General features: G+C 33.5%; 4 protein-coding genes across 5 annotated transcripts; 2 read left to right on the top strand and 2 right to left on the bottom strand.

The window, feature by feature from the left end:
- Window positions 1–558: 558 nt before the first annotated feature.
- LOC105161945 (protein TIFY 10a) lies at window positions 559–1,847 on the bottom strand. Its single transcript, XM_011079823.3, has 3 exons — window positions 1,508–1,847; window positions 993–1,379; window positions 559–903 (listed from the first exon to the last, which is right to left on the bottom strand). The coding sequence occupies exons 1-3, from the start codon at window positions 1,653–1,655 to the stop codon at window positions 731–733; spliced, it is 708 nt and encodes a 235-aa protein (XP_011078125.1). The 5' UTR covers window positions 1,656–1,847; the 3' UTR covers window positions 559–730.
- Window positions 1,848–12,663: 10,816 nt separating this feature from the next.
- Window positions 12,664–17,671, bottom strand: LOC105161944 (putative polygalacturonase). Its single transcript, XM_088880903.1, has 5 exons — window positions 17,004–17,671; window positions 15,042–15,162; window positions 13,984–14,232; window positions 13,486–13,639; window positions 12,664–13,353 (listed from the first exon to the last, which is right to left on the bottom strand). The coding sequence occupies exons 1-5, from the start codon at window positions 17,433–17,435 to the stop codon at window positions 12,828–12,830; spliced, it is 1,482 nt and encodes a 493-aa protein (XP_088737029.1). The 5' UTR covers window positions 17,436–17,671; the 3' UTR covers window positions 12,664–12,827.
- Window positions 17,672–21,120: 3,449 nt separating this feature from the next.
- Window positions 21,121–24,763, top strand: LOC105161943 (pollen receptor-like kinase 3). 2 transcript variants are annotated; one of them, XM_088880726.1, is made up of 3 exons: window positions 21,121–22,825; window positions 23,016–23,615; window positions 24,629–24,763. In XM_088880726.1, the coding sequence occupies exons 1-2, from the start codon at window positions 21,487–21,489 to the stop codon at window positions 23,585–23,587; spliced, it is 1,911 nt and encodes a 636-aa protein (XP_088736852.1). In that variant the 5' UTR covers window positions 21,121–21,486; the 3' UTR covers window positions 23,588–23,615; window positions 24,629–24,763. The 2 variants fall into 2 exon arrangements, with proteins under 2 accessions (XP_088736852.1, XP_011078123.1); XM_011079821.3 differs by lacking the exon at window positions 24,629–24,763 and having other exon boundaries at window positions 23,016–23,846.
- On the top strand, window positions 24,700–27,103 carry LOC105161942 (RmlC-like jelly roll fold protein). The gene is made up of 3 exons (XM_011079820.3): window positions 24,700–24,835; window positions 26,082–26,203; window positions 26,535–27,103. The coding sequence occupies exons 1-3, from the start codon at window positions 24,700–24,702 to the stop codon at window positions 26,856–26,858; spliced, it is 582 nt and encodes a 193-aa protein (XP_011078122.1). The 3' UTR covers window positions 26,859–27,103.
- The last annotated feature ends 33 nt before the right edge of the window (window positions 27,104–27,136 follow it).

The following is a 27,136-nucleotide window of genomic DNA, read 5'->3' as shown; positions in this document are numbered from 1 at the left end:
CCATATGGCTAATCCCTTAAAATTGATTTGAGATCTCATTTTGTAAATTCAAACAATATGATAATTTTTCTAAAGAGAACTGTATATTTCTACTGTCTCAATGTTACCAAAATCATTTCATCGGATTGAATTTTTTATTGCAACATGTGACGTGTATAAAAATTTTTCTTAAGTAATTATATGGACAGATATTTATTAAATACAATACAAATTATAATAGAATTTGAAACAAAAAATTGAGCCGACGTTGGACTAACCAAATAGATTATGATAAGATTTAAGTACATAACAAAACTTCCATGGCTAGCAAATTAGTAAAACTCAAATTGTGCCAAAAATTTAATTTATTTATATTTTATTTTAGAAATCAATATTATTCTATCAAAATCGAAAAAAGAATTCCAAGTCCAAGAAGCAATAATACCCTGCACCAGCATGTGAATCAAAGACAAAAAACATATGGACCAACATAATTTCCTATCATCACACATATATTTTCTATTTTATTACATACCCATAAATCAAATTATTAAAAAAGAAGAAGCGAAGAATCAAGAATTGATGACAAGTCTGTTAGATTCGAGCTGACTAAGGTAGTAATAACAAAGCCCAAATGCCTTCTAAGATCAAAGTTAATAATCACGATCATGAACATTGATGATGTACTGATTAATAATTAATGACGGAAAAAATACACCTTTCACTACTAATAAGAACTAAATTGAGATGATTAATGACGCTGGATTTGGACTGGGAACTGAGGGGCCAATCCCAGCCATGTCTCCGCCGTCTTGGGAGGCGCCGTCGCCGGTTTGCTGGTTTGGTAAGGCGCGTTTGCTGTGATTCTATCTTTTCTCTTCTCCAGGAACCGGGCCAGTGATTTCTGCCTCATGATCGGTAAATCTGCGGCACGAAATGTTGACCACATCAGAAAACTATGAAAATTGACGTAGAAATCTTATCTCAGCAGTTTCGATGTTATGCGGACTTACCGGAGCCAAGAGGCGGCTGAGGAGGGCGGCGAGCGCACTCCTGGATTCCACAAGCGGGGGCGATATTAGGGGTGCTGGTGGCGGATTCTGCCGGACTCTGGGCAGCGAGCGGCGGAGCAAAGGCGGCGGGGTGGAGGTTCGTGGCGGCGCTGCACTTGCTGGCTAACGTCATGATTTCCTTCGCCTTATTGGCCGGGAAGTCGTTGAACACTATCACTTGACCGCCGTAGAATATCGTCATCTGCGCAGTCTCCGCCTCGGTCATCGGGGTTTTTTCCCCGGCGACGGCGAGCTGGGGTAGTTTATTCAGCTGCACGTTGAGGTTTCCGGCGCCGGCGCCGGCGCTATGCCCTGATTTCTCAATCATGGGCAACAAATTCATAGTCCCTGTTCCAAAAAATTAACCATCAAAATTGGAAAGCAAATCCAGCAACTGAGAGAGAATCAATCATCAAAAAAACCCCACCGGAAAAGGAAAGAAAAATCAGAGAATCTCATAAACCAACCAAACACACCTTTAGGTTGATCAGCCAAGTTGGGAGTCAAGCCAAGACTGAGATCTCCAAAGCTGCCCTTCACCTTTAAGTACTGACTCAAAAGACTACACGTCTGCGAGAAGCTAGACCTCCCCCTGCCGGAATCCATCTTTTCCAAGGAACCCATCTGAAATCCGGCGACGGCAACGAACAAGAATCAATTATGAACAGATAAGAGGGCGAGAGATAGATGATTGTAAGGCAGGCGTTGTTTGATTGTTTGGATTGGAAAAGAAAGGAATGAAGTGGTGGGCTTAAATATTCGGAGCTTGTCCGGCGCAAGGAGAAAAAGGGCACGAGGAATATGTGGTGATATTAAAAGAGGGGGTGGGGCCGAGGAGAGAGGAGGAGACCGACGAACTGAACTGCTCCTTGCAGCTGTCAAAGGACACTGCGTTAGTGCAGGATTAATGTTATTTAATGTTGTTTATGAGGATTTTAAGGAAAAAATTTAAACACGTGCTCTTTTGGGCCCTCAGAATCGGTGTACGTTTCGTGTTTGCTTTTTTGCAGCCGGTAGGGCGTCCTACTCCTTCCCGTTAACGCCGTTTGCGCCTCTCGATTCCCGTTATTCTCTTTTTATTTGATTTGAATTGAATTTTTCCTTCCCAATCTTGTTCTATCTTTTAGGGATAATTACACAATCCTCACATGAGATTCAATGTAATTATATATTGATTTCATGTTGTTTTTATTTTATAACTAGATTTATTCGTTAGTTAAAATTCAATAAATTTATTGAAAAAAATCGAATAAAAATCTATATTTACCCCTTATTGACTTATTATTAATTTTTATTGCAGGTCAAACAAATTTTATTTCTGATCAAACTGCCCTTATAAGGGTAAAGATGTATAAAAGTAGTTTGGTCAGAAAATAATTTATTTGACCTGCAATAAGTCAATAATGAGTAAATATGAATTTTTATCAGCAAATTCAACGAATAGATCTGTTTGTAATTTTTCAACCTACAATGAGTCCACATCTAATTACTCCGAATCTTAGCGGAAGATGGTGTAATTATGAACATGAAATCTTCTTTTAAATAATATAAATGATGTAATTACGTACAGGATGCCAGAATACAATGAGATTTAAAATGATTATAATTACCCCAAATCTTAGGGGAATACGGTATAATTATCATTATCTTTAATTTCAGTTGCTATATGCACATTATGAATATGAAATCTTCTTTTACATAACATAAATGTCGTAATCTATGTACAGGATGGCAGAATGCAATGAAATTTGAAATGATTATAATTATCCCGAAATTAAAAAAAAAAGACAGTGTAATTATCCCTATCTTTTATTCCAATTTGCTATATGCATAACAGACATGACGTAATTTGTGTACATGATGTTAGAATACAATGAGATTTTAAATGAGAATTTTAATCTGTTCGTTTTGTGAATTTCACTTTTTTCTTAAGAATATGGATATGTAGGAAAGTTGTTGATACGGATGGTCGAAACACACTCGATGAATATGTATATTTTAAATTTTTATTAAAGTTATTTGATTAAATTAAAATACATTTGATGGGTGTATATTTTAAGTTTTATTATATATTTTTTAATTAAATGCAAGAAAAACAAAGATAAAGTAAATGATTGATTAGAATTGATGAAATAAATTAATTTTAAATATGCTAAGATAAAAGATTTTGGACAAAGTCAATGGACTAAGCTAATGGTTTATTTTGTTGTGAAATACACATAATTTGAGGGTACGTTGCAACGGACTCCCTTAAAATTTATCATAATTATAAATACTTTTTATTATTTAAAAAATTACAAATATCTCTCTGAAATTGTAATTACTTTAACAAATACCCTCTCGTGACATCTCATTGTGGGGTACTTGTTAGAAAATTTATAATTTTAAGAGATTATTTGTAATTTTTCAAACAATAATTTTTTTTTATATATAATTAAGACAAATCTCAAAAGAGCCCCTTATAAATTATCACAATTATCACAATCAATCGCATCGAATTTTCTGTTATAAATCCCGCTCCATTCAATATACACATATCACGAGTCTAAAAATTATATCATGTATTTTATTTTTTTTAAAAAATTATATACGTGACATGTGTACGTTGAATAGAACATAGATGTAACAGAGTTTGCAATAAAAAATCACTCTGTAGTCTTTATATCAGTAGAGCAATTTGAACAAACAATTCTGGGACGCAAAATGACCCGTTCACACCAAAAAGAGCTAATAATATTAAACCTGCATCTCGAAAATAGGGGTAATTTCTTGTGTTGTTTGGCTGCCTTTCTACTAATATTTTTGGGATTAAATTCTATCTATGCTTTGTTCAAAGTTACAATATATAGCTTTTAATCCCATATCAATTATTAATAATTTTAATTTAATTATTCATTATGCCCATTAAATAGTTTTTTAATACTTTTATTAATTTTAAGAATGTGGCTAATTTTAGAATTTTAAATTTGTATAATGAAAATATTATAATAACATGTTGGTTGCTTTAGAAATATCGATATATTTTTTTATAAGTATTTTATTCATTTGAAGAATAAAATAGTCATTTTTACAACTATACTCTTAAATAACCCTATTAATACGCAAGAAGCTTTGACTAATCAACAACTACACTTCCCCATCACTTGGTCTGAAACATGGAAACCATGTTTATCTAAATAGTCAAAACATTACACATTGAGCACACGTGGGCCCGCTATACCATATTTGATATTAATAATTATAATATTTTTTAAAAAAATAATAATTTATCGATTTTACTGGAGAAAAAAAAAAAAAAAAAAACATATGTTGATGTGAGGTGGGAGATCTTTATTTTACATCACTGTTTCAAAGGCAAATTTGATTACTCCACTCCTAGTTAACAAAAAACACTTTTTGGTATTCAATTTTAATGCGGGACGTAAACAAATCGAGTCGAGTTATTATTCATGTTCATTTGAATTATTATTGAAATTGAAGAAGTTAAACTTAGAGGGTGTTTGGTAAGTTTGTTTAAAAGATTTTATAAACTCGTATATTTTATAAGATTTCAGATCTTATTTTATAAATTAGAGGGTGTTTGGATGAGCTTATAAACTCTCTAAAACGTCTTATAAGATGCTTGAGATATTTGGATAAAATAAGATTATGAAACTTGTAAGATGTTCGTAATTTGTAAATTTGTAATTAGTATTCGGGACGATGGATTTTGACTTGACTGAAGGATTTGGAGAAACGATACAAATGCCTCAATTCGAAAAGAATTTAAAAAATCTTTCAATATTTAATAAAATATAATTCAAAATTAAACTGGAAAGATTTGAAATCCTTTAAATTTTGAATTATCCAAACCAATTCAAAAAATCTAAAATCCGTAGCTTCAAATCCTTCAATCCAGATGCAATCGGGAGGATTTGTTAATAATCTCTTTATTTTTTTTAAATAGAGTTTATAAGTTCATTACATCTTATATTTCGAGCTTACAAGTCTTTTTTTCTTAAAAAAACTTATAAAATATTTCGTAGCATTTTATAAACTTTCAAACATCTTCTAAGATGTCATGAGGAGCTTATAAGCAGAGTCAAACACCCTCTGAGTTTGATATCAATCTAGTCGAGCTTTAATTGAATTTGAACACAAATTTAGCTCGAGTAAGCACACATTTCAAGCATTTTTCCACTAATTAACTTGAGTACGACCCGAATTAAAAAATTTATCAAACTGAATTTCAATCAAACATCGAACAATTTAATTTATTTTTGAACCCTAATTCCAATAACTTAAGATTATAATAAAGAAAAAAGAAAGAGGTTAGCTGAGTCACGATTCTTCATTGGCTGCTTCAACCTACACTTTGAACTAGTTGAAGTCTACTTCCCTCCCTAAAATTAAATAATCTCAAGTCAAAGACTATGATGTTTATAGATAAATTTATATTTATGATAGATCATCATAAAGACCTTAGTCGGATAATTACAACCACCAAATACCAACTTGATTTTTAATCACTAAATTAACATTTAATAGCATTGCGTATATTTGTCAAAGAAAGACTATGTTCATTGCACACTTGTTTCCCTCTATGAGACATAAATAATATTTTACTTATCTATATGCACAAGTTGAATTAAATTTTACTCCCATGATTATAAATATTAAAAGCTGTTTTTTGCTCTTGAAATGATGTAATTAGTCTTTGTTTTAATTATATTTCCACACCTTGATCTGTGATTTGTTTACAAAAATATCCACCCACTGAAACATTAATATTATCTACACAAATTATCATTATATTTTAAGAAATTATACATACATCCCAAGAATATTAGCATCATTACGCAAACTACTCTTACTTTTTGAGTGTCAGGATGGTTTGTATAAAGAACTTATAGGTTAGAAGATGTAAATGTAATTATTCATTTAAATTAAAGTATTCTTTGTTTATTCAAAAATCACACTTAACGTATTTTTTGTAGGCTATATTAATTGGTGGAGTCGGATTTGAAATTAATTAACGTTCAACAAAATATAGCTCAAATTTAGAGTTGAAAATTTTGAAATAATTTGAATTAGAATTATCCGACAAGTTTGTTTTTATACAAAAGATTCAAAATTCATGATTTTGAATCCATCAGTTCAAGTATAGTCCTAGACCTTGCAGAGTAGAGTTATAGTCTTAGTATATTTTCTTTTATAAAAAAATATCGGCCTGATCTTAAGCCTTGACTCACCCTTCGTGGACGAACCTTGCCAAGGAATCCTTGAGTTTTCAGGGCATTGGATTCTTATCAATATTTGCGTTACTCAAGCCAGCATTCTTGCTTTCGCATCGTCCATCGTTGTTTGCATAGGGACTTCCCTTTAAGGTGGAATGCTTCCCTACAGATGTATTTTTGCATCCGATAGGCTTCGATAAATTGCTTAGCCACTTTCATCTTTGGCACAAGAGCGCTCAATCAGTAAACTATTACACACTATTTGAAGGGTGGTTGCTTCTAGGCAAACCTCTAGGTTGTCTTTGCACTTCTACTTCCTTTAACACTAATCGATCGTTTAGGGGTGGTAGCCGGTGATCCAGATTGTTTCTCTCTCGACGATGGAACTTATTTCCAATTGCCTCACTAGCCAAAACAATGCTCTAATTCTAGATGCCTAGTGGCTTGTAGTGCCTCCATGCATTTCGTGGAGAACCAACTACCTCTCACCACAACCCATCCGCCAATTCTTCAACATTAGTCGATTTAGACCTCCACTTAGTTTCACCGAAGCTGCATCCTAATCATGGACAAATCACTCATGTTCGAGTCCATAAGCAGTCGAATTTTTTGCAATATTTTTTTTTATTAATATACACTCTAATTTAAAGTATTGATTTAAAAAATGCTAACTCACAAGTTTTGAAAGGGCGTAAGCACGAATTGCTGTGAGTTTTCTATTATATTATGGTGTTAGATACTAACGTCACATGAATAAATAACTTATATATTTTTTTTTAAATTATAAAATATAGTAGTAGTTAAATTATAATTTAGAAGTGAGACAACATGTTTACATACATTGGTATTATATATATATAATAATTAAATTGAATAGAAGATCTGAATATGTAAGATATTTTTCCCTGGACTTATGGCGGTAATGACGAAATTGACAAATTAATTTCTCTAAGAAAATAAAGGGTTATCGACGGCGTTAGAAACGGCGGCAGTAGGTGAATTAGAAGTTCTAGTAGGCCAAACAAGGGGGTGAGGTGAGGCCCACGCACGTTGTTAATCTTGTTTAGCCCAACTTAGTAAACGGCAGGTGCACGTTCTGCTACCAACAAGGAATCAACACGTGGCCAGATTTCCGTGTGAGCCTCGCACATGCTGTGCTATTGGATCATTCTCCCTACACGCGGCGTCTATCCACTGGCTCATCCTATGGCATTTCCCTTGTGACGGTGACGTAGAGACAGGGGAACAAATTAATAATATATCTTAACCGGAAAGAAAAATATTTTAATAATTTCCTTTTTTTTTGTTATTATTCTTTTCATGGATTATTGATTTTTAGAATAATTACATTTGCACCTCCTCATTTTTTTTATAATTACAGAAACTACATTGATAATTAAAAAGCAGAAATAATTTGTGTAATGATGTTTACGTATTTAGAAGTGTATGTATACTTTTTCAAAAAATACGAGTGATTTATATTAAATAATATCGATATTTTTTATGAGTGTATACGTAATTATCCAAAAGACATAATTTTTTTGTGTAAATAGACTATAGGTTAGGGAATATCAATGTAATTATCCCATGATTATTATTTCGTTGTTCTAAATTCGGAGCAATTTTTCTAATTTTGAAATATTATTTTTGCATAGAAATACAAAATAAACCACTTGACGGACAGCTTTCTATCAAAAAAATTTAATGTTTGATTCCTTCCGTTGATGTAAAATTTGTGTTAGTATTTAAAAATTGCAAATCTCCTTATAAACAACCCAACAAATAATAGAAACGATCGAAATTGAAGTAATTTAATTTTTTAATATCCTAAAATAATAACGCAAGTGCATAATGATACTTTTATGACGGATGGTTTGTGTAATTTTATTAAACATGAGGGGTGTCAACGTAATTTACTCCTAATTCTTTAGGTTGAACAATTCCAATATTTTTAGGTCGATAACGCGCAATTCATTAATTGACAAGTTGGGAGTTGAATGTCCTAACGCTGATGCGTCCAAGTTGATAGATTCTTGACTTGTTAGTTGCTACTTCGTTTATCAATATTTTTAACGTGCGATTTTTTAATTCGTACATTATAATATATCTTAATCTTTAATATTTATCTATTTTTTTAATAAGGTGTGGCAAAATAAGTTTGCAATTTTGGTTAAACGAACTCAATCGAACCAAATATTCGATTAATCAAAATTTCGATACGGTGAAATGACATATCGAATCAAAATAATTAGTTCAATTGATAAATTCAAAGTTATTTCAATTTAATTTGATTTGTACCAAACTAATCGAATTTTAAAAAATAAATTTAAAACTCAATAAAATTATTAATTAAGTAGAAATTAGTTTTAATTAAATTTAAAACTAAATAAGATTAGTAATTTAAAAAATAATCATTTCAAGTTAAGTTAATTACATTTAAAACTGAGTAATATAAAGTTTATTATAGATATATATTTATAAAATAATTTATATATATATTCATTTATTATATGAAAAGATTACAACGACCCACTCTGAGGTTTAGAACAATTATGAATAATCGATTGTTGTTTGAAAAATTATCAAAACTTCCTGATAGTGACGACCGTCTAACAATTAGTCCAATTCTTTACTCTCATTAGGTTTTTATTTATTTTTTGTGGTAAATTGAGCAAAATGCCCTTGTGGGTAAAAATTATAATTTTATTTATTTTTATTTTTTATATGGACTAATGGATAAACTTTTAATAATATTTTAAATTTTTGCATCCTCCCGTTCAATTTTTTTTATATATTCTTTTTAAAAACACATTAAAAGCAAAGTTGACAATCCATACCTCCATCCAAGAATTACGTAATTTCCCAAATGTAGGGGTATTTTTATAATTTTTCAAACAATGAAGGGGTATTCATAATTACTTTTAAAAAAGCTACATATTCATCATCAGAAATATTAACAACATTACACAAACTACCACTGCCTTTGTTGTCAGGGTAAGTTTTTATATTATGGAATAATTACTCTCGCCTCCCTTAATGTTTAGTATAATTACACATAAACCCTCTATAATTTGACAAATTACATCTAATACCTCGTAGGTTCACTTCAGTCTAACAAATAAGTCCTTCTGTTAGTCAAAATTCATCGAATTTGCTGATATTAACCAAAAAAATGGGATAAAAATCTATATTTACCTTTGATTGACTTAATACTATTCTATTACATGTCAAATAAATGTTTTTAGGATTCAATTACCCTTATATATTATCATATATTAATGTATATGAACATATAAATTTTCACTGTTATAAGGGTAGTTTAATAAAAAAAATTATTTGACTCACAATAAATCAGTAGTAAGTCAATTTAAGAAAAATATCAATCTTCATCCAGTTTTTTCATTAATATTAATGAATTTTGACTAACGGATGAACCTACTTGTTAGATAGAAGCAAATATCAAGAGTACTAAATGTAAAATTTTCAAACTATAGAAAGTTTACGTGTAATTATATTAAATTCGGAGAAGATAATAAGTATTCTTTTTTTATAATTATGCAAAAAAATAAAAATAATTTATATAGATAAACTATAAATAGGAGTGTATGTAATCATAACTATTTTAAATTAATACTTCATTTTCCTGCATACAGTGGGCCGGAACCGGATTCTGCTGCACATTCAATGGGCAAATCAGCAAAAAGGCCAAAAATTATGATTTATTTTGATTCACGGGCCCTTTCTCTCTCATCTTTGTTTTTTTAAATTTTTTGTTTTTGAATGGAAAAAGATGATAGTTTAATTGGTCGAATAGGCCCATGCATATGCATATATATATATATATATATATATTACAATAATTCATGTGGATACACTAAGCACTATCTCAAAATTCAACCAATAAAATCAACATGATAACAATCACAAATAAATAATGATAAAGTGAGACGAATACCAACAAATTCAATGAAATTCAAATTCATGACATCGAACTTGTTTATAAGATATCAACTTTAATTTTAACCTACTAACATATATTTTTCCGACTTCCATCCACTTAATTCGAATTAATTTAAATTTTGGAAACCAATCACATAAATCAATTCTTGATATTTTATTTTTTCATGAGTTAATCAAATAAAATTAAGAAATAAAGGAATAATCCAAACAAACCCTGATTCTGATATGTGGGCAGCTGAAACACAATGATTCACGTTGTGGAAAATAAATGCACTTTATTGCATATTTTTCGGATTAAATTAAAGGGAAGGAAGAAAACATGCATGCATGAAAAGTTATAATATTATTTTATTTTTTAGAGAAGCAATAATTAAATAATAGGGAAGTTAATTAATTGCACCTGGACATTCATTGCATTGATTCTCTCTCTGAATTATTGGAGTAATGACTTTAAAAAACATTATGAAAAGAATCTCATGTCACCCATTTTATATTATATATAATAATCAAATGCCCAGTTAACCTATTTCACATGTCACACTTCTCACATAATATATGATTAGTACGTTGTTTTTGTGTATATAATAAATTAAATAATTAAAAAGAAGAATTATTTACTACTTAATATCGTAACATACTTATATAAAAATGTTGTACGTGAAATATTTCTATTATAAATGAGTAATAATTAGATTCGAGCCAAAAATTTCTGATTGGTGAAACTTTTAGTCCCAAGAAATAGTCTCAAAATTAAGAAAATTCAATATATTTATTTCAATTATTTGTGTGCTTTTTAAAATGATCCCAAAATTGAGAAAACTAAATAAAATTAATCCTGAAAATCCAATAAAGTAGAGGACAAAATATTTCAAGTTTTTCGATTTGGGATTATTTTGAAAATTTCGTAAAGCAAATGACGAAAGTTTCGAACCATCTATCTTATAGGACTAAAAGTATAATTTTGTGTCCTCTTATTTGACCTGGCTTTGATTTAAACTACATAAAAGTTTAAGTAGTTAGAAAAAAGAATAATTTAATATTATGATTTATTTGTTCAATGAGAGAAAAGGGAAGACGGAGGAAAAAGAATAAAATTTTCCTTTTAAGTTGTTGGAGTACGATAAAGAGGAATTAAATTTCAAATACTTTTATAAAAAAATTGTTTTTTATAAATGAAAAAAAAAAAAAAAAAGGGCCCAACATTCCCTGTGAAAATATAGAACCCCGACAGCAGGATTTTGTATCATTTGGGGAATCAGCAAACATGCCAGAAACTACAGTTGATCTTTGATTCATGGGCCCTTCTCTTTTATTTTCTCTTCCCTTCTTTTACCAGAAGATATATTTTCCAAAAGAAAATGACTAAAAAACTAAGATTTTTTTTTTAATAATTTCAACTCCAATTACCATCGTAGATCCACGCATGTTCTCAAACTATAGATTATTTATAAGGATACTTATAAATTGGGGTAAAATTACATTGACATCACCTGAGGTTATGTCTAAATGCACAAACACCTCATACTCTTTGCAAAATTATAAGTACACCCATGAGATTGTAGTTGTGACCCTGTCCGATTGCAAAAGTTTAGACAAATACCTTTGAGATACATTGCATTAGTACGCATTCAAAGGTGTACCGGTAATTTTACTAAAGATAAGGAAATGTTTGTGTATTCATATCTAGGGATAATTACACCTACATACCATACCTATGGTCTATTTACAGAAATCATCCTTATTTTTTTCAAAATATATATACACCCATCAAAACTATGACACCATTTACACAAACCATCCATACTTTTTGAAAAATTACACACGCCCCAAAAATATCAACAGTATTACACAAACTACCTCTACTTTTTGGTTGTCATTAGTAATTCCTATAATTACGCGAAAGATATGAATAATTTGAATAAATAAATCATAAGTCAGTAGATGTAATATAATTATCCCTTGTATCTAATCTCAAGGAATATCAATATAATTTATTCTATAAAATTATCCACCATATATGTAGGGAATTGAATCAAATCCACAATCTTCTTATTCACAGTAAATCGTCCCTATTTTTTGGAGAATTACATATACATCCCTAAAAATATCAACAACACTATATAAACTACTTTTACTTTTCGATTGCCAGAAATAATCTTATTAGAAACTAAAAGTCCCCAACCAACAAGCGTTGGCAAAAGTGAAGAATAGTTTAATTTGTGAAACAGACTGGTGCGTGCATATTCATGGTTTTTTTTAAACATGTTTGATACTTGCATCAGCTGCATACATCAACTCAATTATTGCAACAACGTACATGAAAGAGTTATGATTAAATATGAGGGAAAGTTGCTGTGAAAATGATTGGTTACTTGCACCTGGCCATCCTATTAATTATCTGTCTGAATTATTCGAACTGTCTGAATTTCCTCAACAACATACTGGTCTGCGTCGTGTGCTCATCAAATGTATCAACTCTGTATTAATGCATGTAACTGTTGTATGTACAGACAAGAATAGAGGAACATGAAGGAAAGAAGAGGGTTCTTGAAAAAGAATGATCAAGAAGCATGTGATCCCCTGTTCTTTGCAACTGTTATGGGAATAAACTGTAATGGATTTAGAAGTCATAATCTATGTCCGATATGTTTTGGGAGGTTGATCGTCTGACCAAGCGCCCTTGTTCGTCGTACAGATCAAGGTTGTCGCATGGAGCTGGGAAAATGGAACCGATGACACGACCTTGAACGAAAGCGCACTGGAATATGTGCTTCTTTTTGTATGTTATCCCGATCGACATGTCCCGGAAAGTGATGTTTCTTAGAGGAATCTCTTCGCTCCCGTGAATACGAACTGGCACACGCACACCTTCTCCGTGTACTGTACTGTAGCTTATGTTCTCCAGTATTGGAGCAGCCTTTGGGTCGAACCCCTCGTCTGGATGTTCGTTGTAATCTGTCTTGATCACGATCCCCACACGAACATTGTCAAATGTCAGATTGCGGTATGTTATGTTTTGGACAAATCCTCCTCTGCCGGGTGCAGTTTTGATCCGAACAGCGCGTCTTGAGTTCCATACATGGATGTTCTCCACGATGACGTTTGATACACCACCAGACATCTCGCTGCCTATTGATACGCCCGCACTGTCGTTCAGGAAAATTCGTTCCATTACTATCATTGAGGCACAAGTATAACGTTCATGTAAACATCGACAAAATGCAATTTCTGTACTAGCAAGCAACTGGCAGAGTGCCATCTATTCTTTTCTATCTTACCTGACCATGGAGCGAATGACAAGGTTTCTGACGAGTATATTCATTGAGGGCCGTCCATAAGAGATACCGTATTGATCCCAACCGCTCTTTATTGCAACACCGTCATCTCCAACGCTTATGTAACAGTCCTCAATCACCATATCCTCACACGAATCTGTTTATCCCAAGTCAATTAGCTCACAGACGGTATAATCCAAGAAATACATCATCTTATATGGAGTAAACATAAAGCTATAAAATACCAACATCTAGCATAATATCAACAGCCATTTCATGCCACCTACTTGAGTCTTGGCTAACACGTATTGATGTCAGCGTTTCACTTTTTCACAGTATCATATTGTCATCCAATGGCTCACATGTAAAAATATGATTATCACATCGATGTCCGGATCCACTTGTACTTCAACATGTTACAACATTCTATACGAAATATGTGCAACTGCAATATTGCCGTCCAATTACCTGAACAAAGACAGAGCAGAGAAAGAAACTTACCAGGATCGATGCCATCAGTGTTTGGAGCATCAAAGATCGGTGCCAGGATGGTTAGATTCTTCATTGTCACATTCTTGCAGTCGTACGGATGAACAGTCCAAAAAGGAGAATTACGTAATGTTATGTTAGATATCACAATGTCACTAGACCACATAATCTGCACAAGTGGTCCTCTGGTGTGGTTAAGAAGCTTCTGCCGATACTTTTTCCACCATGTTTGACCCTGCCCATTAATGGTGCCATTATGCCCTGTTACAGGATCCACGAGCAGGTATTCAGATGACAATAGTACAATTACATCTATACAAACGGTTGATACATCATACTCTCACCAGGCATAAAGAATTTCGAAACCAAGTGCAGTACTAAAAGATTCATTCATAACACAAATCGGAAGGTAACACAGGAAAACATGCAAACAGGATAAGGATTAGCTGAGTTATGTTGTTGCATGCATTGCACGTAGCAACAAGGATGATAAGACACAGGCGTAGCTGTATGTACTCATGGTCCATGTATATTAAATTTAAGCCCAAAGCCTTCAAGGACGTGATATCTTAACACTCAACATATATAATAATTAACATCGACGATTCAAGGTAGCACATATTTCACAGTGGAGGTTTTGCAATCCCGAGCAAGAGCTCCAAAAGTTTTCTTTCTCCATTTAAATGTTTATAAAAATTGCAGTCACAAATCGAAAAGATATTTTCTATTTAAAAAAGTCCAGAAAGGTGCAAATGAGTACACTATTTAATAACAGTAACATATGCAATCAGAATGAGGAGTTGAGGAATTAGTATTCTTCTCTTCCAAAAAATTTTCTGTCCTTCAAAGGCCATAGCTATTATAATCATTGCCAGCATCATCTATAACTCCTTGTTGGGCACTTCAATACATACTCTGAAGCAGTGTCTATTATGAAACTTAGGAGTATATATTCTCTCTATACACCTTCTAGCCACAATAAAATCCTCAAACAACCAGCGATATTTGATGGAAACAGCATTCCGTTACTCCAAAAAGAGAAGCATAGAAACTGTGTTTAAAATGCTGACCTGTAATTACAACATCTTTGAGATTTTGTCCATGGATTAAACTACCATATCGTGGTCCTGGACGCTCTCTCCCGTATCCATAAGAAGGCAATGGAGGCATCAGAGGCCAATACTTCTCATCCTACAGAATATTAAAAGGAAAAAATGCATCAATGACTCCAAATTCAAGAATGGTAAAATATCTGAAGCTAACATGACTCATTTAATTCTTTCAAGCAGTTGCAAAGCAAATCAAAATTGACATCAAAACCATGTCAAAACAAGGATGCTACAGTCGTGTTAATTGTGCCAAACTCTGATATAAATACCAAACAGATGTGATGCACATGTTTTGCAAATAACAAAGTGTACTAAATTGATATAGTTAGGCTGCAAATTCCAAAAGACAATTTTAGTAATCATGAGATTCCCAGCTATGTCCTTAACCCCGTAGTCGTATTCCAGTGCTCAGATCATTAGTATCAACCTAATTAGTCGAGATTTTAGTGACTACCCCCCCCCCCCCAAAAAAAAATCACAGAAGAAAATACAAAAGAAAAACTTTGGAAAATTTTATAAAATGAATTCTCAACAAAATTTTTTGCATTAGAAATCCATTCGCCATTGTTCGATTCAATGAAATCCAAATGTTTGTCTTTGAACTGACTGTTAAATTCTAAATCATTCTAGCATAAGTAACCTTCATCCAAGTTGCATGTATTGAAATTGTTACACAATTAATTCCGACTTCCTTCCCCAATTCCACTTTAATGCAGCTTACGCCCATATATAAATAAAAGGGAGGATCGTTGTCTACCTCGATTATCTCCTCCTAAAGTTTCCCTTCCTAATTATCTTATTGCATGTGACTTAGCCGAATGTCTTATATAAGCAAATAACCTATTAATTGTGGTTTCCACTACACTCTATACTTGTATGAATAGCAGGAAAAACAACTTTTCTTTTCCTTTAGATGATTTCGGCAGCTCGAATTCCTACTTAATAACATTTTAAACATTAGCAATGCATTGATTTTCGTACATTATTTATAATATTGTATTCATTTGACAAAACGATGTTATTATAGGTGCTTCATTAACATAGACCTTGTCTTTGACAAGCTTCCAATGAAAATGAGAAAGTTTCCAAGAACTAAGCTCTATTAATATGAACGGATGCATAGTTGGAATACATCACACGATGAAGCTATTCGAAATCTGATTGACTTTAAAAAATCTAACTATCACATATGAAGAATGTGTATGTGACAGAATCCGGTTGATAAGTTTTCCGGCATATAGCAGGCTCTCATTATTTATGAAGTTTCTTATACTTAGAATTTTTTATTTGAGGACAATTATAAATGAAATTGGCTTTGTATAACATGGACTTCCTCTTTCCTCCTTCTACCTATTGCAGATATTAGAACAGCACCTCAACATCAAGTACAATAAGACTTACAAATATGTTACAAATAGATGAAATAAATGAGAAAACTTTGCAGAGTGTTCTGATTCTTTATTACTGCCATCACTTGGGCAAATTTCACATGCATTGCATTTCTACCAAACTATTGACCAAACCAAGCTAGTGAGAACACATATCGAAACATTTCATACAATCCTCAAGGTTTGGAGCCAAATGTTACAGGTTGGTGCGATCATGAATGCCAATATAAACTCGAAAGCATCAATCTAAGCTCCTCTAGTTTAATTATAAGCACATTATCCAAACTGTTATGATAATTTCAGTTCAGTGCCGAAACGATGTAACATATACAATGAGTTAATATTCCTTAAGAATCAAGAAGATCAGTCTACGCCACAAAGGCATAAGCTTTTGAATGTACACGTCCAACACATCATACACCAGCAGTCCTAGTTATTAGAGAAAAATAGTATCACGTTCTAATTATAAAACAAAGTTCAAGCCTTTAAAATGGAAAGAAAATGGATTAATTCGAAAATTAAAGAAAGCACTCACGTCAATGCCAAGAATAACAGCACCTTCAGCAAGAAACAGAGTCATATGACTAGTGAGATTGAAGGGCGCCGTGAGCCAATACCCCGGCGGCACATTAAGCTGCCCGCCACCCTTTTTCCGGAGCTTCGATATCGCCGTCACCGCCCTCTCAAACGCCGCCGTGTTGAGAGTCACCCCATCACCCACCCCTCCAAAGTCGGTTAAGTTAAACGCCACGGGCCGGAGCTTAGGCAGCTGCCTCGGCGGAGGAAATGCCCGCCGGAAAATCAAGAGCCCGCGTGGGGAAGCATCCCGCTGCGAGTAAAAGACGGTGAAGAAGAAGACCATCCAGAAAGCTATCAAGAGGGTCTTGTGGGTGGACAAGAAAGTGATGGTGGAGGGCACCCAACGGCGGTGGTGGTGGCCATTGGTGGGCGTCAGCGTCTCCAACATTAATTCTCTTGATCAGTGCTTGGGTTTTGAGGTATCTAAGTTGGGAATGGAGGTGGGAACGGGATGATGATGCATATGAAAGATGTGAATCAAAGAAGAGTGTTTTGCTGTTGTGGGAAGATTTGGGATGAGTTAAAGAATGGCGATAGTTGGAGGGTGGCGATCAATCACAAAGGTTGGAGAGGGGATTCTTGGAGAGATGTAGATGGTGGAGTACATTGCAAGTGAAGTGAGAGCATTTTGTAATTTGAGTTGAAGGGAGGGTCTTTGTATTTCATTTTCAGTTTCAAGTATTCATGAAAAATACGTATTTTCAATTTGTATAACTTTTGGGATATTTACTCTTAAATCCGCTCCAAAAATATAAAATTATGTTTTTTAAAAAAACTTTTTAGAATTATACTTATAAAAATTTCAAAAATTTTTGTTTACACTTTCTTTTCATTAGTATTTGAGATGAAAAATGCTGACATCAGAGAAAATTAAATAAATTTTCAATTTTATCCTTTATTTAATATTTTTATTTAATAATTTTATACTTATAAAAAAATGATGTCGACTTCACTTCATATATATTATAAATATAAAAAATATAAATAAGGATTAAATTTTAAAATTTATGATTTTTTTTTTTGTCAATACCAACATTTTTCATCCAAATTCTAAAGGAATGGGGTGAAATGTAAATAGAAAATTTTCAGAGAGGGTGTAAATTTAATTTTATATTTTTTTTGAAAAAAAAATATAATTTCGTATGTAAAGAGGATTTACGTGTCGTTAATCCTAAATTTTAATGTAAAATGAGAATATATTTATTAAATAATAAAATTATATTTTATATTAAACTCTATTATTAAATTAATATATTTTTAATAAAAACATATATAAATAAATATATTTTTAAAAAGTTTAATACACTTTGCACACCTAAACTATGCATAAAGTGTATTTACAGCCATAAACTATAAAATATAACAAAATAGCCCCTCATAATAGGACCAATTTTTTTATAACGATAACGACCTTATTATTTACACCTTAAAATATGTCTATTATAATTATTCTCCTAACTATAATTTGAATTATTATAAAATATTTATTTAAAAATAAACACTAGTCAAAATTTATGATTTTTATTATAAGATATAGAATCTGTATAACTCTATAAATTTATAATCCTTATATTTTTTATATAACTGGTAAAAGTTTTACATAATTTTTGTTTGTATTGTTATATATCTTGATTTTTTTTACAAAATAAATTATCCATACAATTCTAAAATATTATATCGAACAATATATATACATTGTACAATGTGCAAATTTATAATATAATTAATATATAATATTTCATAATTTTTTGAGTAATGATATGATATACTTTATCGTGCGGACATGTAATAGACAAAAATAAATGTTAGGGGTGTTACTAAATGTTATTTTACAAATCATAGGAGGTGTACTTATAATTATATCAAATTTTAAATAAAAACAATGTACTTAAACCTAAATTTTATTTAATTCCTAAATCCTAAAGAATAATTCAGAAAAATGGAAAATCAATGTGTTTGCTTTCTTGTATAAACCCAAGTCATAAGGTTTATTTGGAAAATTAAATCTCAAAAAATCAATTTTTTTGAAAAATAAATTATAGAAGCAATAATTTTTATTTTTTCAAAACGACGATAAAAATGTGCATCAAGCGTAGTAAAAAACACTTTCTTATGAATAAGCATCAATTGTTACCCTACCTATGTAATTTATTATTTTAAATAATCTGTATATAATTTATATGATAAATACAATACACTTATTATATGATTAATTTGAGTAAGATGAAATTGGTTGAAATAAAAATGCATCAAAGGATATTGCCAATTAATACTAAAGGTATATCTGCAAAACTTCAAAGGTGAGTGAAATATATAGGTAAGGAGTAGGAATCAGTTGATAGTAGAAATTGCAAAATGTGGTAGAAAATTCAACAAACTTTGGTCATAATTGATGATGATTAGAGGTGTAATTGAGATGATTGATGGATTAGTTCACCCTCTCTAATATTGGATTAGTTCATATACTGTTTTTTTTACGTGGTAATTATATGTATGATTAAATCGACATCTAATTCAACTAATAAATTAATATAATTAAAAATAATAAATAAATTATAAACACCCCATATAAAATAATATAAATAACCACATATTTGATGGAATTCGAACTCATGACCTTAAATTTCAAGTCTAGGGAATAGGTTGCCCTTTTATTTTGTTTAGGGCTTTTTGCCCATTTATTATTTCACATGTTGATAAAATGATGTTGACCCCCCCCCCCCCTCCCCATTTTTTTTAATGAGTGGTGTTGACCGCCAAATTAATTGTTTAATAAGTGAAATACGTTTATTATGTGTTTAGTTTTTTTTTTAATAAATAATACATCGATTTATATCAATATATCAATTGACTAGAAACAATAATAAATTATATCGATTCAATATTAATATGACTAAAAATAATAAAAAATTATAATAATTTAATAATTCACATAACGTGCAAAAAATACCCACAAGTCTAGTGGGACTCAAACTAATGACTTCACATTTGTGCATGAGACTTCAACCTTAGCCCTAACCAATATGCTAAGACATTATTTGTATTATTTGACTAGTTATTGTTGGTGGTGTTTTTTTGTGAGGATAACTAAAATATTTATCTTCAGACATGATAAAAATATTTGGTATAACTCATAACTATGGCCAAAATAGTTTTCATGATGGATAATATCTAAATTTTTCCATCGATTTATATTTAACCAGAATTAATAATAATTATTTTTTATCGTTGTTTTAATCCACAACCAATAGTAAATTTTCTTCTAGTGTCCCTATTTCCCTACAAACACAAAAATAAATATGGTCAATTATAATCTATACAAACTCTAGGAGTCAGTTCGAATGTTGTAAATTAATAATACGTACATATATATCATATACGTCATGTGTACATAATATATTTCTGACATGAATTTTGCATACGTACGTGTCACAAATAAATGTATAAATACGAAATGAAATGGAAAAGATACTGTACAAGTACTACATGTTTGTACAAACTACAATACGAAATACATACCAATTTATATTAGAAGATCGATCCCAACTGGTGCTTGAGCGAGTTGTCAAAGTTACGATTAACACTTGCAGAACAATAATGATCAGTAGAGAGGAATACTGAAAATGAAAGCTTGAAATACCACATGTATGTTTCTCAGGAGCTGCTGATCATATCATGCTGTAATATTATTACATACCCTGTCGACTAATAATATTGGTATTCTTTGTCTGCTAAGATCGAATTTAAACGTTGTTCTTTAAAAGAAAATGTTGGAAAATTCTTATTCAAATCGAGTTTGTCATTTATTATTGATGTCTTTTTGTGAATTATACATCAATAACACGACAACTGCATTACGTTTGTCATATAATTGGTTTCAAATGTGTATATAGGGTAAATTTTTATGCAAATCAGGTCTAACAGAATCAAACCAATTACACAACAAATGTGATATAATTGCTATGTGATTGATCACTTTTTTTAAACTGTGTGTGAATATAAATATATTAAACTTTAGGTGCAATTGATTTAAGTATGCTGAAACTGATTCTTGATTAGAATTTTGGCGTGTAGATAGATAGATAGGGTGGAGGAGAGGAGGGCGGAAATGTCGGATGTCCCTTGACGATGTCAATGAGGAAGGTGGACCTCTCTTTCCACCCAAAAACTGAAGCGTTTTAATTCGTTTTTGATGAGATTTTTGCATGATCACCAATCTTAATTATGTTAGTTCAGCTCATGAAGGCCACCTGTAGTACAACCACAGCAAAACCACAGAATCATGACACATCATTCCCACCCCCAAACAAGGACAACTACCCAAATCCTCTCCCAGAATAAGGTTTCTGAGAACTCCAATCTCTCCGAACAGCGAGCGGCAGCTGTCTCATCAGCCCAGCCCAGCCCACCTCGGAGTTGGTTCTATCCCTATCCCTAAAATGGCCGCTGTTCGCCTTTTTCTCCTTTCACTTTTTGTTTTCTGTCTCCGGACAAACCCTTCTCATGCCATTGGCGAAGATGTCCATCTCATCGATTTCAAAGAATCTTTGAAGGATTCTTCGCCCCTGGATTCTTCCTGGATCAAAGGTTCCAATCCATGTGATGCCAAGAAACCATGGCAGGGTATAGATTGTTCGGACACGGGCTCTCAAGCTGTCTCGGCCATACTACTCATGAACCGCGGCCTGTCAGGTGCGGGTCCTGAATTGGATATTGACGCATTGTCTAAGCTGGGCTCCCTCCGGTTTCTCAGCCTGGAGAACAACAGTTTCTCCGGCCCCTTGCCGGAGTTCAATCAACTTAGTTCTTTGAGGTCTCTCTTTCTGTCAGGGAATCAGTTTTCCGGGGAGATACCGCAGGGTTATTTTGACAAAATGGGGTCCCTCAAGAAACTCCATCTTGCCAGGAACAAATTCACCGGGCCAATTCCAGGGTCGTTGACGAAACTCAGCAATCTCATGGAAATGTGGTTGCAAGAGAATGAGTTCTCCGGGCCTGTTCCTTCGTTTGAGCAAAAATCTCTGCAGTCGATCGACCTGTCTAACAACAAGCTGCAAGGAGAAATTCCGCAAAGCATGTCAAGATTTCCAGCGTCTGTTTTCCAGGGAAACGCTGACGTCTGTGGCGCTGTCATCTCCAAGCAATGCCAAGCTGCGGAGGCACCAGCATCAGGAACGCCGGACGATAAGTCCAAAGAATCCCACAAGTCTGGCGCCCTCACCAAATGGGTGATATTAGCCGTAGTAGTGACCGTTTTGTTGGTGACCATACTCTTTAAGGCCAAGAAGAAGGAAGAAAATTTCAGAGTTCTGGGGAAAGAGAATCTGGATGATGTAGTTCAGGTGCGCGTGGCGAGCATAAACAGGAGGACTGGCAGCTCCATCCGGAGAACAGGAAGTTATAACGAAACCGGCAGCCAATCCTCTAGAAGAGGGGGGGCAGCCGGGGGGAAATCTCCCAACGATCTTGTCGTGATTAATGAAGAAAAAGGGGTATTCGGGCTGCCAGATTTGATGAAGGCCGCGGCTGAGGTTCTTGGGAGCGGCGGTTTAGGGTCGTCCTACAAAGCCATAATGGCGAATGGGATGACAGTTGTTGTGAAGAGGATGAGAGATATGAACAAGCTGAACAGGGATGCTTTCGAGACCGAGATCAGAAAACTTGGACGGATCAGACACCGGAATGTATTGCCGCCATTGGCGTACCATTACCGGAAAGAAGAGAAACTTTTGGTGACTGAGTTTGTTCCAAAGGGCAGCTTATTGTTCCTGCTACATGGTATGATGTTGTAATATTTATTCAGATGTCGATGTTTCTGCAACTCTTGATTTCATTTATGATGTCTCCATTGTTAAACTTAAATGTCAATGATAAAAAATCAGATAGCCTGATGATTATGTTAAACCTGAACTTTGTTGAATCTTGCTAGTTGAGCAAAGAACCTAAGACTAATGCAACTTCTTGGCAGGCGATCGTGGGGTAGCTCATTCTGAGCTGAATTGGCCTACTCGCCTGAAAATCATAAAGGGCATGGCCCGTGGGATGGGATTCCTGCACACGGAATTTGCTAGCTACGACCTTCCACACGGGAACCTCAAGTCCAGCAACATCCTTCTATCGCCAGGCTACGAGCCACTGCTCACAGACTACGCGCTGTACTCTCTGATCAGCAACACTCAGTCGGTGCAAGTCCTGTTCGCCTATAAATCTCCAGAAGCCGTTCTCTACCAGCAGCTGTCTCCAAAGAGTGACGTCTACTGTCTTGGAATCGTCATTCTTGAAATCATGACAGGGAAGTTCCCATCTCAGTACCTAAACAACCAGAAGGGCGGAACCGATGTGGTGCAATGGGCGAGGCAGTCGATCTCCGAGGGCAGAGTAGCAGAACTGATCGATCCAGAGATCGCCAACGGCTCGTCCTCTTCACTCGACCAGATGGAGAATATGCTGCAGATCGGAGCCATGTGCACGGAGAGCGATCACGAGAGTCGGATCGAAATGAGGGAGGCTATAAGGAGTATAGAGGAGATACAAGTTTGAGACACAAAACTTGATTACATTTGTCCAGGTTGGTAGATTGATTGATTTGGAGAAGAAGGGAGGGTGGAGAAAGCTTGTGAGCCCTGCACATACACATACATACATAAACATACATACAGCAGATGATGATTTATAAAATCATCACATGATAGGGAGCAGAAGAGAGTTGTTAAAGATGAGGAAATATTGTCCATTTAAGAAATTGTTTGTGAATTACTGAACTTGGGATGCTAATGAATGACAACTTTTTTTCCTTTTAGTGTGTGGAAGTGGTAATTTGGCCTTTATAGATTAGCAAAGGGGAAACAGAAAACAAGAGGAGTCCTCATTTTTTGTGTAGAGTTTCAAGAAACCATAGATAGAGATGAACATACATTTTTCAGAATATTGTTGCTATATTTTGCAGCTGTGTTGAACAAATGTATAGTTCATGTTTGGTTTCTTTGTCTCTCCCAATTTAGAGCCTTAAATGTATACATCATGTTTTTACACTTTCTAACATAACCAAAAACTTTTTAAATTATCCCTTTCACCACCAAAACAAACAAGTTTTTGCAAATCAATGCCTGTACTATGTGATGGGATGAATGTGTGATAGAGTAATTACTAACTCTGATTGCCAATATGTATTTTCACTAAAGACTTTATTATATTTACTATCCAGTATATTGGGTGGTAAAATAAGGATTCTAAATATAGGGGTGATAAATAATAATTCACAATTACTTAATTTTCGATAATGGCAAGACACCGACCACTGGAATTATAAAAGTGGCTAGCATTTTTTTTTTTTATCTTTCCTCTGTCACATAAAAGTTTACATGAAAAAAGACCAAATTGTATTTGAATTTATATTATATATTAGCCGTCATGACACGACATCTATATGTGCATATAATAAAATAATCTTATATATTTTAAAAATTTTTTTAAATAAGAATAAAATATAGAACTTAATACATTAGTTTCAAAAAACAAAGTAAAGGCCCAAGGATTTGACTCTTGATGGTTGTTGGGGGACATTTCTGTGAAATGCCGCAGGTAGAAGTGGGAAAAATTTATAAAACGAACCAAAAGAGGACCAGCAAAAGGGCATCACTTTGAAGTGAAGAATGGCTTCAAGAACACCAACAAAATCGGAAATTGTGGCGAAGTTGAATCTCAAGCCGCATCCAGAAGGTGGGTTTTACTGCGAAACATTCAGAGACAACACTATTGTTCTCTCCAAATCCCATCTTCCTCCTCAATGTAAGCCTTTCCCCATCTTGTACTCCAAACTTCAATCCTCTGATATCTTGATGTTTTTTGAAAGTTCTGTTCATTTGTTTGACCATGATTTTGTATTCTTTTTTATGGATATTTTGCTTTTAGTGATCCTATCTGGTTGGCTGTTGATTGTATATCGGTTGTGCGTCAGAGTTGGTGATTTTTCACTCGGGATATCGTCTGAAGAGAATCTGGGTCGGGTTAATATGTTGATAGTGTTTTGATTTCTTTGTTCCCGACTAGCTGAATATGGCAAAAGATTGTACTTTAGTGAAAAATTGTTTAGGTCTAAGCTCTGAGTGTGGTGTTTGATTAAATTGATCTTGTGGGCTCCTGACCTTCAAGCGGTGTTATTTTCTGGAATCTGAACTGGTTGCATGCTGCATCACAAAAAATAGCTCTTTCATAGATAGCAGAAAGCAAAAGAGAAGGAGCAGAAATGATAATATACAAGATATCATGGTTTGACTAGATATTTTACATCTCTATTAAACAAGTTAAAATTTTATTGTTTCCATATGGTTGCCGTACAAGTTGATTGTGCATCAATTTGGATGTCGGTGTTATAGGTTTCGAGATTTTATTTCCCCCAACCTTTTTGTGAATGGGAAAATGGTGATTAGTTGCCAATCCATTGTAATATGTGCATGTGATTGCCAAGAGCGGTGGGGACAATCCTGCTTTTCACACTGATCTTACAAGATAGCTGCCCATGTGCTACTTTTAATTTTGTGGTACGACGACTCTTGATGGAAATCATTTTTTCTTTCACATTTGTTGAAATCTAGAAAATTAAGTGAATTTTGAGACATGCACTGGCTAATTGATTCCCGTAAAAGTAGTTGGTATTCATTTTTCTGTCTCACATGCTATATTTTTGTGTAGGGAATTCTTGATTGAAGTATATATATTTGATATTATGTTGAATTTGGAGGTAGTTGCCTTGCTATTGATGCAGCAGTTATTATATAACTCAACATTGAATCAAAATACACCCCAATGATGGGTCTTTGTCATTTTGTTGATGGGTCCTAAAGTCAATATGTATTCCACGACTTATGTTCATATGATGCTTTGCTTGTCCTGATGAAAGGATTCCTTATAATAACACAATGTGTCACAAGACTTAAGTTATTGCACTTGAATTTCACAATTCTGATACTGCAATTGTATCTCTGAAATGTATTTTGTCTTCTATATTCTGCTCATGATTGTGCTTCCTACACAGATAAGGTTGATCGCCCTGTGAGTACATCCATATACTTCTTGTTGCCTTCTGGGAGTGTTTCTCACCTCCACCGCATTCCATGTGCAGAAACTTGGCATTTTTACTTGGGAGAGCCTATAACGGTATCTCCTCATTGACTATTAAAAGATGTATATGTTTGCAAATTAGACAATTTACTTTCCTATAGTCGGAGATGAATTTATAATTCTTCTGATTCTTCATCCAATTATGATTGCAATAAACTCCAAAGACATTGAGAGGAGCACAGTTTCATGTTGCCTCGCTTTGATCACATAATCCATATTATTAAGAAAAATGTTCCCCCATCAATCTCTGATTAAAATATGTATTTCTAGAGGTGAAACAGCTTTATGTACCGCTTAGATTTCTTGCTCTTCTTGAATACTAACTTGAAGTTATTTATCCTTCTGTGATGCCAACTTTTATCCTAAGGTGATAGAGCTAAATGAAAATGATGGGAGCATTAAGTTGACATGCCTTGGATCCGATCTACTTGCTGAGAATCAAGTAGTGCAGCATATAGTGCCTCCAAATGTTTGGTTTGGTGCATTTCCAACTAAGGATATTGAAGTTTCATCTGACCTCATAGCAGTCAGAAAAGCCTCAAGGGATCCTGAAGAGCACTTTTCTCTCGTAGGATGCACCTGTGCTCCTGCATTCCAGTTTGATGATTTTGAGCTGGCGAAACGTTCTGAGCTCATTTCATCTTTTCCCAAGTATGAGTCTCTTATCTCTGAGCTCACCTTCCCCGAATGAATGCTGCGTTATTTGTACTGTCTGTATCACTGGAACAACTGATATTTTCACCTATTTTCTTTGGGTGTTCTTGAGTATTGCCTTTCAACACAAGTATATTTTTCTTCATTCAGTCTTGGGTAATTTGGTAGCTTGACCTCAACTTGATGTCCTATCTTGCAAGTTGTACTAAGATCAGTGGTCTCCATGTGTAGGCTCTTCATTCAGCTTGTTGGTTAAGTAAGAATGATGCCACATTCAGTGTATGTGAGTTTCTGATTATGCTCTCTCATCTCAAA

The sequence above is a fragment of the Sesamum indicum genome, linkage group LG5, assembly GCF_026168435.1.
Source record: "Sesamum indicum cultivar Baizhima isolate 11 linkage group LG5, ASM2616843v1, whole genome shotgun sequence".
NCBI classification, from domain to species: domain Eukaryota; kingdom Viridiplantae; phylum Streptophyta; class Magnoliopsida; order Lamiales; family Pedaliaceae; genus Sesamum; species Sesamum indicum.
This window is presented reverse-complemented; position numbering and strand designations above follow the sequence as displayed.

Excerpts from the sequence above, each read along its gene's own strand:
- LOC105161945 (XM_011079823.3), bottom strand. The coding sequence starts at position 1,655 with ATGGGTTCCTTGGAAAAGATGGATTCCGGCAGGGGGAGGTCTAGCTTC. Across the intron at positions 1,380-1,507 it reads CTTGGCTGATCAACCTAAAG|GGACTATGAATTTGTTGCCC; the intron begins GTGTGTTTGGTT and ends TTTTTGGAACAG. Across the intron at positions 904-992 it reads TCAGCCGCCTCTTGGCTCCG|ATTTACCGATCATGAGGCAG; the intron begins GTAAGTCCGCAT and ends TTCGTGCCGCAG.
- LOC105161944 (XM_088880903.1), bottom strand. The coding sequence starts at position 17,435 with ATGTTGGAGACGCTGACGCCCACCAATGGCCACCACCACCGCCGTTGG. Across the intron at positions 14,233-15,041 it reads CAAAGATGTTGTAATTACAG|GGCATAATGGCACCATTAAT; the intron begins GTCAGCATTTTA and ends ATCCTGTAACAG. Across the intron at positions 13,640-13,983 it reads CACTGATGGCATCGATCCTG|ATTCGTGTGAGGATATGGTG; the intron begins GTAAGTTTCTTT and ends TGGGATAAACAG.
- LOC105161943 (XM_088880726.1), top strand. The coding sequence starts at position 21,487 with ATGGCCGCTGTTCGCCTTTTTCTCCTTTCACTTTTTGTTTTCTGTCTC. Across the intron at positions 22,826-23,015 it reads CTTATTGTTCCTGCTACATG|GCGATCGTGGGGTAGCTCAT; the intron begins GTATGATGTTGT and ends ACTTCTTGGCAG.
- LOC105161942 (XM_011079820.3), top strand. The coding sequence starts at position 24,700 with ATGGCTTCAAGAACACCAACAAAATCGGAAATTGTGGCGAAGTTGAAT. Across the intron at positions 24,836-26,081 it reads ATCCCATCTTCCTCCTCAAT|ATAAGGTTGATCGCCCTGTG; the intron begins GTAAGCCTTTCC and ends CTTCCTACACAG. Across the intron at positions 26,204-26,534 it reads ACTTGGGAGAGCCTATAACG|GTGATAGAGCTAAATGAAAA; the intron begins GTATCTCCTCAT and ends TTTTATCCTAAG.